We start from the raw sequence: 16,242 nt of genomic DNA on the forward strand, positions 1-16,242 counted from the left end.
AATAGGATTTGAAATTTGACTGTAAAGCTCTAAAAATAAAAAAAATAAAACAGCTCTGTGCTGATAATAGAGTTTCACTTTAACCTACGAGAGGATGAGACATGTCCATGATAATTTGATAATTCATCAATTACGGCACTCATATGCCTGTGCATACATACATTTAACTGAATTACATTATGATGTTCTGCCAGATTAGACAATAGTACAATTTGGACCTGTCCTCTGTCCATTAAGGAGTAACATGGTAGTTGAATGTGATGCTTGCCAGTTATCTTTAGGCAATAATAAATCGTATGTGAATAATGTGTTTTTATTATTCAGTCATTTAAATGTATTTTAAAACGTATTTTTCTAAGCCAAAATTTCCCACTATAAAAGTTCACCCGAACTGTCTGAGCATGGTAATGAGAACTGTCAATTAGCTATGACATGCCCCCACTTTCCTGTAGGCCAGTGGCGCAAACTGTGGGTCACAAGTTATAGGGGAGGGATAAGGGGAGGGGTTATCCTCGTGTGACGTGCTACGAGGAGATTGAAAATAGGACGATAAATGTAAATGTCAATTCTTGCTTCACCAAAACTAAAAGACGGACATATTTAATACTTTCATCATGTTTCTTCAATGCCCTCTTGTACAAATTGCGTATAAAAACCTAGAAAGTGTGACCAACCGCCATGTTACTCCTTTAAATGCTGGTGTAGATAGGGTACATGTCGACAGTCATTTCGTAACAAAACACACCATGTCATACAAAGTCAAGCAGTGCCATGATCTGGGTTCCTGTTTTTTCAGTGGATTAACCTGTTCCTGCAGGCTCTCCTTTCCTCTGGTTTCCGGACGCATCATCGTCTCTCAACGTGCAGGCTTCATACACGTCTTCCTCTTTCTCCCTCCTCTTCCTCCTCTCTCTCTCTCTCTCCCCAGCTGAGAAGCTCCTTCAACAAGGCCTTCAGCATCAAGAAGGGTCCCAAGTCTGGCACCTCGTACTCGGACATCGAGGAGATCGCCACGCCCGACTCCTCCGCCCCGTCTTCGCCCAAACTGTCCCACGATGGAGGGGATGACCCCCCCTCGGTCCTTCGGTCCCCCAGCTCTGCCTCATCCTCTGTGTAAGTTCCTAATCCCAAGTCTTCCTTCGGCCAGCCACAGGAACATTTACGTTTGGGTAGTAGACTCTCGTGGCCAGATAAGATATACTTTATTGAACCCTGTGGGGGTAATTTGTCCTCTGCATTTGACCCATCCTAGTTACTTATTAGCAGTGAGCAGCTACAGTGCAGTGCCAGGCACCTGCTCCAGTTCTGAGGCCTGAGTGCCTTGGTCAAGGGCGACGGCAGAAATACACCTAATCTGACATAACCTGCCAGAGAAATTTACACCAATTCCAGACCTGGGTCCCAATAGTATTTGCTTTGGTTTCAAATACTTTTCTGTGCTCTATTGATCTTGCCTGATGCATTTGAGCTTGAATGGCGGAGCAGATGGGCGTTGTTTACACTTCATGGATCATTTCATGTGTTCCAATACACCAGCAAAGCTTAGTCTAATGCAGGAAAGTATTTGAATCCAAAAGAAATACTATTCCCAGGTCTGTTACCTTCTTTATATTCCATCCATTTATACAGCTGTATATAAATTACTGAAGTGGTTCAGGTTTAGTTCCTTGCCCAAGGGTACAACAGTACCCCCAGCTGGCAATAAAACCCACAACCTTTGAGTTACAAGCCTAAACATTACACTACACTGCACTATTACACTGGTGATAATGGGGTGTGTGATACTCCACAAACCCCAAATTCTGCCGATCTGTCAGTAGTGATTCACTGATTTGAACCAATCACGTTTGCAGAACCACAAGTTGTGCTGCGTATAGTGAAATCTTTTGCTTGGCTTGAGCGAGCGTGTAATTGACTGCTTACCCCTGCATTATATAGTCCCCTTCATGGAACCTACAAAATGCTTCGCTTTCTGTCGCTATGGAGAAACGTACCTCATAAGCCTGGGTAAGCCAATCGAAGGCCTGCGTTGCCCTGCAGGATATTCGCCGGGGAGGCGGACCAGGATGAGAAGGTGGTGTCGGACCTGCGATCCGAGCTCTGGGAGAAGGAACGGAAGCTGACTGACATCCGTCTGGAGGCACTGAGCTCCGCCCACCAGCTTGAGCAGCTGCAGGAGGCCATGAGCAGCATGCAGGTGCGTGGACGACCCAGATAAACCACCCGTGGATTAGTATTGCACGCTGTCATTGACGTCTATACACTGCCATCGTTCCCAACCCTGTTCCTGTAGGTTTTCTCTCCAACCCTAACAAAGCAGACCTCGTTCAACAGCTGGAGCAGGGCTGCCCAACCCTGTTCCTGGAGATCTGCTGTCCTGCTGGCTTTCACTCCAACCCAAACAAAGCACGCCTCATTCAACAGCTAGAGCAGGGCTGCCCAACCCTGTTCCTGGAGGTCTACTGTCCTGTAGGTTTTCAGGACATTATTCTGACCTGACCTCTGACCTCTCTGCCGTCTGCAGACGACCGTGGAGAACCTGAAGGCGGAGAATGACCAGCTGAAGGGAAGCCCCAGCCCCACCCCTGGCCTCACCTCCAGCACCGCGGCCCCCGGCCTGCCCCCCCTGCTGAGCTCCTCCCCCCGGCTTTCAGCAGCCATGTCCCTCACCAAGTCCTTCAGTCTGAGCCTGAGCGAGGGCAAGGACCCAGGTAAGGCCGCTCACCCGTACGCTGCTGTGTGGGAGGACCCAGGTAAGGCTGTACTCAGGTTTGTGTGGAGGTGGATGGTACAACAGGACGTGTTGAGTCGCGGGTGCTTCAGCCCCATAAAATACTCCAGGAGTGAAAACGTTGCACACTGAACACACACAAAGATGACTCTACCCCAGGCTGCTGGGGGTTAAATTCAGAATCCCTAGACAGTAATACTTACCAGAAGTTTGCACACCATTGGACAGTGTTTCCTGTTGTCCTCCCAATGACAGCACTGACTACAAAATATTAACTCAGAGAACAACTTTAGTGTGTTGTCAACTGCTTTTCATCAAGTTTAAATACTCTCCACAGCCTGGCTAATTACATGACTCACCCTACACATTCCCTTTTTGCATTATTGATTGACAAGGGGGTTGCCATTCGCTGTAGGCTCCAGTTCCTCGTCTGTAAGATGCCTGGTTGTTGTTGTGTGATCAGTGGCGTTTAAGTTAATGCTGCTTTAAAACTCCCTCCCTCTCTCTGCCCTGTAGATGTAGCCCCAGCGGAAGCCGTGAGCCTGCCCGTTCACAGAGATGAGGTCCGCCATCGCGTGGTGATCCGATTGGCCGACCAGCGGATTTTCAAAGACGTGAGTGTCTCGTACAAAGATGTCAAACTCAGCCAGTGCTGGATTTTATGTCTCAAATAGTAGACACTGGTCATTAAAGCCATTTATCTGGGGTGACTGGAGATGAGAGCAGTCGCCTGGCTGTATGAGACTTGCCTCGCCACTTTGACCCCACTTTGAAGTGACCCTGAACAAGACACCTAAACCCCAGTTGCTCCCGACGAGTTGATTGGTGCCTTGCATGGCAGCCTTTCGGCCATTGGTGAGTGTGTGTTTGAATGGGTGAATGAGAGACATTAATTGTAAAGCTCACTCCATTTACCATCTCCATTTAATTTAATTTAATTGCATAATTTAATCATTGTGACCCATGAACACTAGTGAATATCACATAGTCTCTCCTGTTTGAAGTGTTCAGGTCTGTGTTTGGAGTAGTGAATAATTAACTTGCCGGTGTGTTCCCTGTTGGTGCGCGACGTGCTACAGGAGGTGAAGCAGCTGGAGTTCTTCATTGGATGGGTGAGGATCAACGGAAGAACCGATTGGGCCACGCTGGACTCGGCCATCAGCCAGGTGTTCAAGGTGAGCTTCCACACCAACAGTACCATACGAGGTGCTCTCGTGCCTCTCCAGCCCGTAACGAGACCGCCTGATTCTCGTTCCTCTCTCTCGTTGCTAGGACTACATCGCTAAGGTTGACCCCACCTCCAGCCTGGTCCTGTCCATGGACTCCATCTACTGTTACCATGTCAACCAGGTCAAGAGAATGACGGGCGGAGAGGTCCCTGAAGCCACGCCCTTCCGCTGCCTGGGCAAGAGCCCCTGCTCCATTTTGATCACCCTAAAAGGTACGTCCCGCCGAAGATGAAGATGAGTCCACCAGAGTCTTCAGGCTCGTACCCTTAAATTTGCCTCGCAACCATTTTCTGCTTCCCATTGGATTCAAATTTCAAAGTCCAATAGACTTACAAGTTACTGATACAGAGAGACTCAGACAGCGTACATTCTTTGCATACAATCCATTATTGCAGATGGGTATTGAACAGTAACAGTTCCGGTTAAGTACTTGTTTCAAGGTTACAAGAGCAGTGCTCCACTTGGGGATCAAACTACAACTTCATGAGCAAGCCTACCCACTACGCTACACTGCTGCCTGTTTGTCTGTCGGGCCTTTTTTTACGACATACAAATGTTTAGAATTGTCCAGTTAGGGACTGCAATGCATCCACCCCCGGGTGCACGTTCTTATTGGCTGCCCATGTCCGGCTGGTTAGGGGAGTCAGGATCTCTGGGGATCAAAGGTACGCATGCCGAGAATAGCAGGGTGCCGAAGGGGGTCCGTGGGGAACTATCTTCCCTAACCTGGAACGTCAGCCAAGGCCCAGATGGGCAGTTGGGGAACCTCTCATTAGTGGACAGAACTAAGCCTGGAGGCCCCTGGTCCAGGTCTGGGGGATGAAATGTCACACTGGCAGAGGGGAACGGACCCCCCCTGTAACCCCCCCCCCCCAGCCCCCCGTGGGTCTGGGTCTGTTTTTAGGCCAGACTGTCTGCACTCCGGTTTGTTTATGAGTGTGATGTGATACGGGAGAGAACCAGTGCAGAACAAGCTGAGCGGCATGACCGAGCGCAACTTGCTCCCTCGGCTGCATGCATACGGTCTACCCTTTCTCCTGGCGTTTATCTGATACGGCCTGTCAGCTCATTACCACTGGATTTTATACGTGTACACTGTCAGGTTTCAGGGGTTGACCCCCCCTAACTTCAGTCATCAAACAGATATTCTGGTGGTTTTAGGACCGTTACTTGAATGCCTTACTTATGGGAGCTGGGAGCCAATCTTTGACTCATGCTCCACACCACAGCAACATTATCACATCCTTAAAAAGCATGTAATTGTGAGCAGGTGTTTCTTACTAATGTCACCCTGCCAAACTACATTTCCCATGTAGCGCTACCAAGCAATGTCACCCTGCAGAACTACATTTCCCATGTAGCACCAGTGAGCGATGTCACCCTGCCAAACTACGTTCCCCATGTAGCACCAGCGAGCAATGTCACCCTACAGAACTACATTACCCATAACTCCTCAAGTCCCTGACCTGCACCAGCATGCCTGTCACTCTAGACTGCAGTGGCAGCATATGTGTAGTGGGAAACATGTTCTTCATCATCAAGTTAAGTAAAGGGATATGACATTTCATCGCAATCATTTGGCAGATGCTCTAATCCTGAGTGATGAACCGTAGTGGAGAAAATGTGTGTTACCCTCAGGAATACAAAAAGGAGGCATCATATTCCGTGGACAGATGATCGTGATGACAAATATTTTTCTGGTTAAACAAACCCTTATCCTCATCTTGCCTCACCCAACCCAAAGTTCCCTAGTAGAGATGCCCCCATGATAACTTCTGGAACCTCGTATGTCTCCCAGTCCCAGTCATTATGACATTATATTAGAGGTGCCCATCATTTGTCAGGATAATATTACACTGTATTGATTATAGTTTGGCCTCTTTACCTCCTCTTTACTGCGGGTTTGTATTCCCGAGAGTAACACTGATCTGCTCCAATACAGCGTGTCTCTCTGGATAAGTGGGTCTGCCAGGTCATTGCAATGTAATATAATATGAAATCATTTTAATTCACTGGTAGCAGCCAGACCACCCTGCCATCTACAGCAGTGACACACCGGAGCTGTGGCAGGACTGGACATGTCTCATCGACATGAACCCACAGACTTGTCAAGTCTTGAGAGGGTTTTTTCCTGGCATGAAAAGGGTTTCAGGTCCCCCTAATTCGGCAAGCGCTAGTGGTTGCACAGTGGGCCATTCCACATTGTTCACATTGAACCATTCCCGTTTTCCTTTTTTTCCCCCACTTTGGTGCTTACAGATTTAGCTTTGGTGCACGCCAAATGTTTCTCTATGTAGGAAAAACTCAGCTTGAACTGGATTAGGGTCCTCCGTGCAGGGCAGCCTGTAGCGTTGTGGTTAAGGTACATGACTGGGACACGCACGGTCAGTGGTTCAATCTCCGGTGTAGCCACAATCCGTACAGTTGTTGGGCCCTTGAGCAAGGCCCTTAAACCTGCACGGGGAGGATTGTCTCCTGCTTAGTCCAATCAAATGTACGTCGCTCTGGATAAGAGCGTCCGCCAAACGCCATTAATGTAATGTAACGGTGTAACGCTCTGCATCCGTGCTCAGGTCTGAAGGAGAAGTGCGTGGACTGCCTGGTGTTTGAGACGCTCATCCCCAAGCCCATGATGCAGCACTACATCAGCCTCCTCCTGAAGCACCGCCGGCTGGTGCTGACGGGCCCCAGTGGCACGGGGAAGAGCTACCTCACCCAGCGGCTCGCCGAGTACCTGGTGGAGCGCAGCGGCCGCGAGACGGCCCCCGGCCTGGCGGTCACCTTCAACATGCACCGCCAGTCCTGCAAGGTGCGAGGCCTCCCGAATCCAGGGCAGGGGGACCATCAAATCAAATCTGGCCCTCTGAGCCAAATACAGCCCCCGCTTTTCTTTTTCTTCCTGGGTTATTAACTGAACAGTTGTCACTCTGCGACAAAGTGCCTTTGCGACAGTCTTCTGTGAAAAGCGCTCTACAAATAATATTGAATTGAAAGTGCTACTGATTGGCTAGACCAGGGATCATTAAATCTGGCCCTCAAATCCAAATCCAGCCCTGCTTTTCTTTTTCTTCCTGGGTTATTAACTGAACAATTGCTTCTCTGTCAAGTGCCTTTGGGACAGTGTTCTGTGAAAAGTGCTATACAAATAAACTTGAAAATTGAATTCATCATCAAATCTGGCCCTCAAATCCAGCCCTGGTTTTCTTTTCTCTGGGGTAATTAACTGAACAATTAGTGGTCCTCAAGGACCATGATTTAAGGATCCCTGATATGGGGGTCTACATTTTTGGGTCTCAGAGAATCTCTGGGGGCTTAATTCCAGGGTCCAGTTTTTCAAATCTTTTTTTTTTTATATAGAAAAAATACAGTCATGTAGGTAATGAAAAAATGCATTGGGCGAAACTAAGCATAACCGTTTATCAGTGACTAATGGTCATGCAGAAAGAGAGAGATATCATTACAAAATGAGAGTTTAGTTCTAATTTTGAAAATAAATACATATGGATTGGTACATCCTAGATTTTTTGCTCAATGAATATGTTTTAATAGTTGCGTCTGTTTTATCCTTTTTTGTTCTTGTGTTACTTCTGTTTTCAGGATCTTCAGCTGTTTCTCTCAAACCTGGCCAATCAGATTGACCGAGAGACCAGCACTGGAGACATCCCATTGGTCGTCATCCTGGATGATATTAGCGATGCTTCATCAATTAGTGAACTGGTCAACGGTGCCCTTACCTGCAAATACCACAAATGGTGAGCAGCAGGTTAGATGTGCGAGCCTGTTGTGGTTGTGTACTGCAGTCCTTGTTTCTGAAAATATCTGCTCCATTACTTCCTCTTTTCAGCCCATACATCATTGGGACAACCAACCAACCCGTAAAGATGACACCCAACCACGGCCTGCACCTTAGCTTCAGGTGAGAGTCTAAAGTGGAAAAGTAGGACAGTCTCACTTAAAGGCAGTAGTTAGTTGGGTAAACTGTGTAATCAACTGTTCTAATTGATTATTTAAGTGCCAAGTAAAAACAAAAACCAGCACACCCTATAGCTCTCCAGGACCATTACATTACATTACATTAATGGCATTTGGCAGACGCTCTTATCCCGAGCGATGTACAGTTGATTAGACTAAGCAGGAGACAATCCTCCCCAGGAGCAATGCAGGGTTAAGGGCCTTGCTCAAGGGCCCAACAGCTGTGCGGATCTTATTGTGGCTGCAACGGGGATCGAACCACCAACCATATGGGCCCCAGTCATGCACCTTAGCCACTACACTACAGGCTACAGGCCGCCCTAGTTAGGACCAGGGTTGGAGACCTGGAGACCGCTGCTGTAAGGGTTATCCATGGCCTGTTTTGTGAAGGCACTCGGAGGACTTAACCACTGCCTGTTTTGTGGAGGGCATTGTGTACCAAAGCAGATCTCATCTCCCTGTCCCTCTCCCTTAACCCCAGAATGGTGACCTTCTCCAACAACGTGGAGCCTGCCAATGGCTTCCTGGTCCGGTACCTGCACAGGAAGCTGATGGAGGCCGAGAACGAGGGAAGCATGAGCAACGAGAACCTTCTGAGGGTTCTGGACTGGGTTCCAAAACTGTGGTACCACCTTCACACCTTTCTGGAGAAGCACAGCACCTCTGACTTCCTCATCGGTATGCCTCTCTTGTATTACTAGACTGCATTGTAGGATGCTCATTGTAGGTCTCATCTGGGTGGGGATTGAGTTTTCACTTTCAGTAGTAGTGCTTTCATCCTGGCAAGGTGCTGTTCCTGGTTTTCTGTAGTGGATTTGATGATGGAGGATTTAGATTTTAGCTTTGTTCATGCTTGTGACTATATTACGTGTTTGGGAATGTCGTTGCATTGGTATTGATGTACTTGGCCGACGTTCTCATGCGTTCTAGTAACCCGACACGTGTGTGTCTGTGTGTCCCTGCAGGACCATGTTTTTTCCTGTCTTGCCCGGTCACCGTTGAGGAGTTCCGCTCCTGGTTCATCGACCTGTGGAACCATTCCATCATCCCTTACCTGCAGGAGGGTGCCAAGGACGGCATCAAGGTGAGTCACATGACCTCCACGTGAGGCGTCGAATATGAGGCCTGCAAGGCAGACTGTGACTATGTCAAAGGGGTAATTAATGGGGGGACAGGGGTGTAACCTCCCCAGTATTACAAAACAACCGCGGGTAATATAGCATAATATTGAAAAAATAATAATTTCAGGTAATAAAGATGGGGGTTTTCTTGATGTGATGAGGATATATTCATTTTTCATTCAAGTATTTTCACCTTAGAATTCACAAGTGATTCCGCAGCTGTACTTTAAAAAAAACAGTTATTGTACAGTTAAAAAAAATAACAGTAGTGTACAGTTATTGAGATCCTGTGGTCCATAGCTGCCTACAGCATACCTTTGCTGTTGTAGGCAGTGTGGAGGACCCCATCAAGTTAATTTGGCTCTTGTGTTGCAATGTGGTCCATAGCTGCCCACATTATATCTTTGCATTGTTGTGTTGCAGGTCCACGGTCAGAAGTCTGCTTGGGAAGACCCTGTTGAGTGGGTGAGGGGCACCTTGCCCTGGCCTTCAGCCCAGCAGGACCAGGCCAAACTCGTCCACCTCCCCCCTCCCAGTATGGGCCCTAGTAGCCCAGGGCAGCCCATCGAAGAGAGGCCCAGCAAGGAGACACCCCCCAGCTCCATGGAGTCTGACCCTCTGGTGAGTCACCATTTCAAACCCGGCTCACAGTTTATCCCCTCCAAGCCACTATTTTGCGCGCTAGGTGTCAGTAGGTGACCTTGCTACAGAGATGGAAAATCCGGGTTCAGAAAGTAAAAAGCCCTCCCCAGTATTTTGTTTCAGTCGCCCGGATTTGCTCATTAGCACATTTCTTCAGCCAGGAGGTTGACCTAATTTGTTAAATCAGCTGGCCGTGTTCATGGATGGAAGAAACACATGGCAGTTCTTTTTCCCCCGTTCTGACCCCTGGACTTTCCGCCTCTGCCTTGTCACAAGCGTAGTAGTGTTGTGTCCTTTAGTTGTGTCATCAAGGTCCAATGTAGCCTTAGTTGGGGTGTAAAAACCTGAAGCACACAAACTAGCATCGATTGAATTATCAGGACACATTGAGAAAAACTATGTTATATACTCTTTATACCCCCTGACTCACTCTTTATACCCCCTGACCCACTCTTAATACCCCCTGACTCACTCTTACTGCCCCCTGACCCACTCTTAATACCCCCTCACTCACTCTTACTGTCCCCTCATCCCTCTTTATACCCCCTCAATCACTCTTACTGCCCCCTGACTCACTCTTAATACCCCCTCACTCACTCTTACTGCCCTCTTTCTGCCCCTCTCTCACTCCCTCACTCACACCCCTTTCTGCCCCTCTCTCACTCCCTCTCTCTCACTCCCTCTCACTCACACCCCTTTCCGCACCTCTCACTCCCTCTCACTCCCTCTCAATCCCTCTCTCTCAATCCCTCTCTCTCACTTCCTCTCTCACTCCCTCGCTCACACCCCTCTCACTCCCTCTCGCTCACACCCCTCACACCCCTCTCACTCCCTCTCACTCCCTCTCGCTCACACCCCTTTCCGCCCCTCTCACTCCCTCTCTCACTCCCTCTCACTTCCTCTCTCACTCCCTCTCGCTCACACCCCTCACACCCCTCTCAATCCCTCTCTCTCACTCCCTCTCGCTCACACCTCTCTCACTCCCTCTCAATCCCTCTCTCACTCCCTCTCCCTCACACCTCTCTCAATCCCTCGCTCACACCCCTCTCACTCCCCCTCTCAATCCCTCTCTCACTCCCTCTCGCTCACACCTCTCACACTCCCTCTCTCAATCCCTCTCTCACTCCCTTTCCCTCACACCTCTCTCTCAATCCCTCTCGCTCACACCCCTCTTACCGCCACAGATGGCCATGCTGTTGAAGCTGCAGGAGGCCGCTAACGTCATTGAGTCCCCAGACAGGGAGACGGCGACTGACCTCAGCCTCAAGCCCACCTTTTGAGCTCCGTCAAGGGGGGCTGGAGACAGACTGAGCACTCTGGAGAGCTACGCGTCGTATTTGTGATCCTGTCAGCTTTGAAGTTTCAAGTTTGGTATATGTGTGGGTTTTTAAAGAGCAAAAATAACTTTCAGATAATTTTGATCTGCACCTTAAAAAGGTACTATAGAAACAAAGTCCACCTGTGAATTTAAAGGAACAAACTTTAACATCGTTGTTAATGATACTAAATCTACAGATGCATGGCTACCCTTGTTAATTTTCTTAGAGTCATCAGAGTTTAACCTACTTTTTTATTTTAGTTTTACTTTAGATAGTAACTCCACTGATTTTGAAACATGTTCTATTCAACTACTGCCCTGTGTACCACTCAAGGAAATGGCAAAGTCGGTGGAGACAGTATTCTAACACCTGATTGGACACCACAGCTTGTGGATGGAGACAACAGCAGAGACTAGCCAAAAGCCCATTCTTGTTTATGTCGAGGAGAAAATTGATGGCAAGCTCCCACAGTTGTTTTCTGACTTGAATATAAAAACTGTGCTGCTCCTAAATGGGAGAGACCAAGAGTAAGAGGAAAGGGGAAAGTGATGTTTCGTTCTTCTAATATGGAACAACCCACTACTGTCTTATGGGGTCCAATTCTAAGGGCTATATAGCAAAGCCCAACCAAAACCATATGCAATTTTTTTGCCAACGCTCATTATGAACCCTGGTGCTCAAACAGATGCCTTAATGTGTCTCCTCACTACAAGATCTCATGGGATTGAGCAACATCCAAGTTGTATTTGCTCTATATCCACAGAAACGTGTCCTTTACTGATATGGTTTAGGGTATGCTATATATGGCATGTACAAACTGTCTTCAGCTTGCAGTTTGCTTACATGACTGAAGTGTTGCCTGTTTTCAGTTAAGATGCACTTTATCGGATTTTCTTTTTGGACTTTCTTTTTGGTTGATCAATAAGTGATCTTACAGGATGTGAGGGTAAATTCGCATAAAAATGTCAGACCAAAAAATATTGATTATTCTTAACTCATCCAACAGGGGGCAGTACGCAAGCCTTTAGACATGCATGCCAGTTTTTTATTTTATTTTTGAGGTGCTTTAAGTACTCTTGCCATTGCCGGCTCACAAATGATAACACTACTCATGCAAACAGCCATAACTGTAATTCCCCAGGTTTCACTGTACACTGAAGATACCACTTTGTGCTGTCTTTAAATAACTTCTTCTGTTGTCAAGTAGGTGAGAAAGGCCACAAATAGAGAAAGGACTCATTTGGTGATTGTAACTGGGTCAATGGTACATAAACGTATGCTCAACATGAAAACTAATTTGACTGTACTGAATTGCATTTACTGGGTCTGACAAATCTGCTAATGATAGCAAAGAAATACTGTTCTGCTTCTCAATTAAATCTTTACTTTTCTTACAAATTGCAACTGAGGATATGAAATGGTGCATGGGCCGTGTTCACTGAAATGACCTGAATGAAAATGCATGTCGTATGCACAGTGGTATGTTTTTTAGCAGCCGTCTGAAGTGTAGCGTATGTTCAATTTCACCGCAGACCATGAACGAGATTATTGATACATACAGCATCTGCATTTGAATACTGGCTGGCAGCGTTTGTACCGACTAAATTTAAGGTGCAACTTGTGCTGAACCAAATAATTGAGCTACATTCTTGTGTAGTGGCTATGTAATAAGATCATGTTAAAAAGAGTTAAAAGGAATGTATATGTAACACTAGAATGCAATGCCTTCACACAATATCATATTTAGTTTTTTGTTTTTGGTTTTTTTGTATCCTGAGAGCACAGCCTTTGTATGAATTTGGTGCTATCGGACTTTCCCCGCACTGGCCTCATCTACGCACACAGTCAGTACAAGGGTTGAGCTAACAGGATATTACTGAGACATGGCAGACTTTAAAGGTACAACAGGTAATTTCAGACTTCCAACGGTCAAGAGAGGAATTGCAGCAACAAACACGCTCAAACCACTGTTTATCCCACCCCTTCTCTGTGGACACGCTGACATTAAAATGGCATTGGCTGTGGCAATTAGAACCAATTTTCAACCAATGAGCTTGAATTATTGGACAGCTGTACGATGTTTTGGTACAGCCCGTCAACATGTCAGTGAGCCTTTTTCAATGATAGGAAGGGATTTACAATGGTCTTGTAACAATGTTTTACCTATTGTACCTTTAAGATTGGCAGAACACCATTCCTGTGTTTTAAGAATATTTCAGTCCTTTGGCCCTGAGATTAGGGGATGTAAACCCTTATATTCATGCAAATACATGCATTTAGCTGTTAACGGTGCTACATGCTAACAGATTTAACACATAGTTTTATAACTGTTAGTGTTTTTTTTTATTTAGTCTTTTTAATGAACTCCACAACTCTTAAAAACCACAGATCGCAGAACTTTTAAAAAGAGTCTGCTGGTTACGCTTTTTTTTTGCAACAGGACTGTAATTACTAGCAAATCACCCAGGATTGTGTGAAATTTCATCAGATCAAAGACGGCAGAATCATTGTGATTAATGTCAGCCTCAGATTTGAAGACACAGATTCAGAAAGGAATGCCTGTGCAGAAATAAGAAAAGCCACATGAGAAAAATAGTCAGGCATTAGAAGTGCTGTCATATTGTAAAATATTACATATCACAGAGATGGCACCCATTTACTCCTAGTACTGCACCGACAAGAAAATCTCACAGTTACAAAGGCACAGACACAGACCAGCTAGCTCCTGTTAAATAGAGTCAAAATAAAACACTTCAAAAGTTGTACATTTAAGCTGCATGCAAAATATTTGTACAGTGGGAGTGGGTGGGAAAAGCTGTAAAATAAATCTCAAACTGTCAATCTCAAACAGAAATACATGCCAACTCTCACCCTTCACATTGTTGTCATATATATAATCCTCTGAGATAATAACAAAAGAAAACAAGTTTTATATCTTATTTCTGAGGTCTTAATAGCGATGCTTTCTTATAAACAATGCCATCTGTATATATGAATATTGCACCACTTCATTCATGTAGGAGTGTTGTATTCCTGACTACAACAATTCTAGAATTCAAAGTGCATCTAAAATAGGATTAAATCTCAATTTTAACTTTTAAGAAAAATCAAGTTACTGCTCCACGTTGTACATTTAGTACATACGGCCACTATAAACAAAAGAAAAACGTTTTCAATATCCGCAATCTCCAAAACACAACCGCTTTTTTGATTACAGTAACTTTCATGTTACTGTATGTGCACCAATTTTGCATCAAAGTGTTAAAACAAATTATCCTTTGCAGTATCTGGACTTGGAATAATGACTTTACAGGTAGATTGGGAAGTGTGCATGTAACAGAAGCTATTGTTGTTGTAATAAGTCTAGGTAGCTGTAATCTACATCCCTGCCTCATATTTGGACGGGTCCAAAATCCTTAACTAACACCTGGTGTGAAATGTCAAGTTTTTACCAAATTCCAGAGATTTAATTGGCACATATCTTGGTGGGTGATGCTTTAATTCCAAAGCGTTTATGCTCACCTAAGAAAACTTTTACCGAGATGACATGACTGAACCACGGGAGAACCTTATGCAAACTGTCTGTAGGAATTCGACTGAAGAAAATGCAGATCTAATGAATACTATTGCTTATGCCTACAAAAAAAAAGAACAGGATTTTTTTCAACAGTCATTTGAAACGGAGACCTGGGGCTTTGTGACCTTCCATCTTTCTGAGCATGATGGACCCAGCACCTCTTTTCTCATGGGGCTGTACCAGGCGAAAGGCCCATCAGCTGTTGTGATCTGTGTGTACAGTACTGTGCTAGAGCATCTTTCTGTGTGAGAGGAACTATTCAGCAACTTCTACTGGCTTTGGGAAGCAGAGAAACCCAACGTAATGTCCCTCTTTGATGACCTGAGTTCACTGAATTGATGGAGCCGGTGTATCTGTCCATCCAGTGTTGTAGCTCTGTGTAAATGAGTGTCTTCTGTAGTTCTGAGATTATTGTTATTGGAGGTTGGTACGTACAGTAGATCGATGCGTCTCGAGCCTTAATGTGATGTGAATTTCGCCTGTGTTAGATTCAGAAGATAGGGTCTGTGGCCTTAATTTGGCACATCTGAGTGGAACTTTTGAGGTTCCGACTTCGAACTCCGTTCAACAGTGAAGGGACCTGATCCGATCTTGTTTGGATGGTGAATTTGGTTTGGATGTACAACTGAGAAGTGGCAAGGCGTTTGATTTTCTCATAAGGGTTAACAAGGTGACTTGTTGATTTGAGTAGTTTTGGGTGTTTGGCATTCGACGTAACGTGGAAAGAGGCATCCCATGGTGTACTCCAGTGAATCCCACAGCTCATCGTATTTTAATAAAATATTGCTAATGCCTAAAATATTGCTAATATAAGCAACGGTGGGTCAGTGGGTGCCTCCAGCACCCAGTCTGGCAGTTATGACAAGGACTTGCCTCCCTTTGAGAGAATTCTCAGATATCTATCCTGATCTTCAGGGGGTTTGAAGGGAACACAGTCTGAATTGGGCGTATATTTAACGTCTTTTCACCCTGGGGCCAATAAGCGTTGCTGAATAGTCACACGATCTTGCAAAGCTTGTTCTTGATTTATTTTTTATTTTTATTTTTTTAAGTGTAATGATGGTATCTAACGTAACTGACGTGCAAATTTGATGGAATTCTCAATGTTGTAAATGCATGTCATGTTGGTGTGTTTAATTGAACTGGATTTTCTTTCTTTTTTTTTTGTTGGGCTTTCTTTTTTTTTTGGGTGGGGTGGGGTATTTCTATAAATTCATTTTATTTCCCCTCTTTTTAAAGTATCAGTCATTTCTGAAGTGATTATTTTAACCTTTCATTCTATTTTGTACAGGACAATATAATTGTAAACTGTGTAAATATTCAACTCATCTGCGACAACAATCATTTAAGGAGAACAGAAAATGTAAAAGGCAACGGGCGGTAAAGGTTTAGAGAAGCCTTTGTATTATTTCCGTGGGGCCCCGCGCTTGGGGGAAAGCCTGTTTTAACGCATACATCTGTCTAAATATGTTAATTTGTCTCAATAAAGTCATACCATACAGGAACCAAATTGCCATTGTTGTTGTTTTTTTTTTTTGTTGTTGTTGGTTTTTCTTTTGGGTTTTTTTTTTTTGGAGAAGACTTTCAAATTTCAAAGAGCGTAGAGAGCCAAGTAATGAATATGGAATGTCTATTCAGCCCCCTTATTAAT

General features: G+C 45.3%; 1 protein-coding gene across 1 annotated transcript in view; it reads left to right on the forward strand.

Annotated features, from left to right (window-relative positions):
* Positions 1 to 16,101, forward strand: part of nav1b (neuron navigator 1b) — a 93,330-nt gene extending 77,229 nt beyond the window's left edge. The window contains 13 exon segments of the mRNA XM_061219641.1: positions 929 to 1,113; positions 1,987 to 2,197; positions 2,525 to 2,711; positions 3,248 to 3,345; positions 3,811 to 3,906; positions 4,004 to 4,172; positions 6,534 to 6,769; positions 7,558 to 7,712; positions 7,805 to 7,876; positions 8,414 to 8,610; positions 8,898 to 9,016; positions 9,477 to 9,674; positions 10,880 to 16,101. Of these exon segments, the coding sequence (XP_061075625.1) occupies positions 929 to 1,113; positions 1,987 to 2,197; positions 2,525 to 2,711; positions 3,248 to 3,345; positions 3,811 to 3,906; positions 4,004 to 4,172; positions 6,534 to 6,769; positions 7,558 to 7,712; positions 7,805 to 7,876; positions 8,414 to 8,610; positions 8,898 to 9,016; positions 9,477 to 9,674; positions 10,880 to 10,975 (2,019 nt within the window). The 3' untranslated portion in view covers positions 10,976 to 16,101.
* Positions 16,102 to 16,242: the final 141 nt, after the last annotated feature.

This window comes from Conger conger, chromosome 14, assembly GCF_963514075.1.
Source record: "Conger conger chromosome 14, fConCon1.1, whole genome shotgun sequence".
NCBI classification, from domain to species: Eukaryota; Metazoa; Chordata; class Actinopteri; order Anguilliformes; family Congridae; genus Conger; species Conger conger.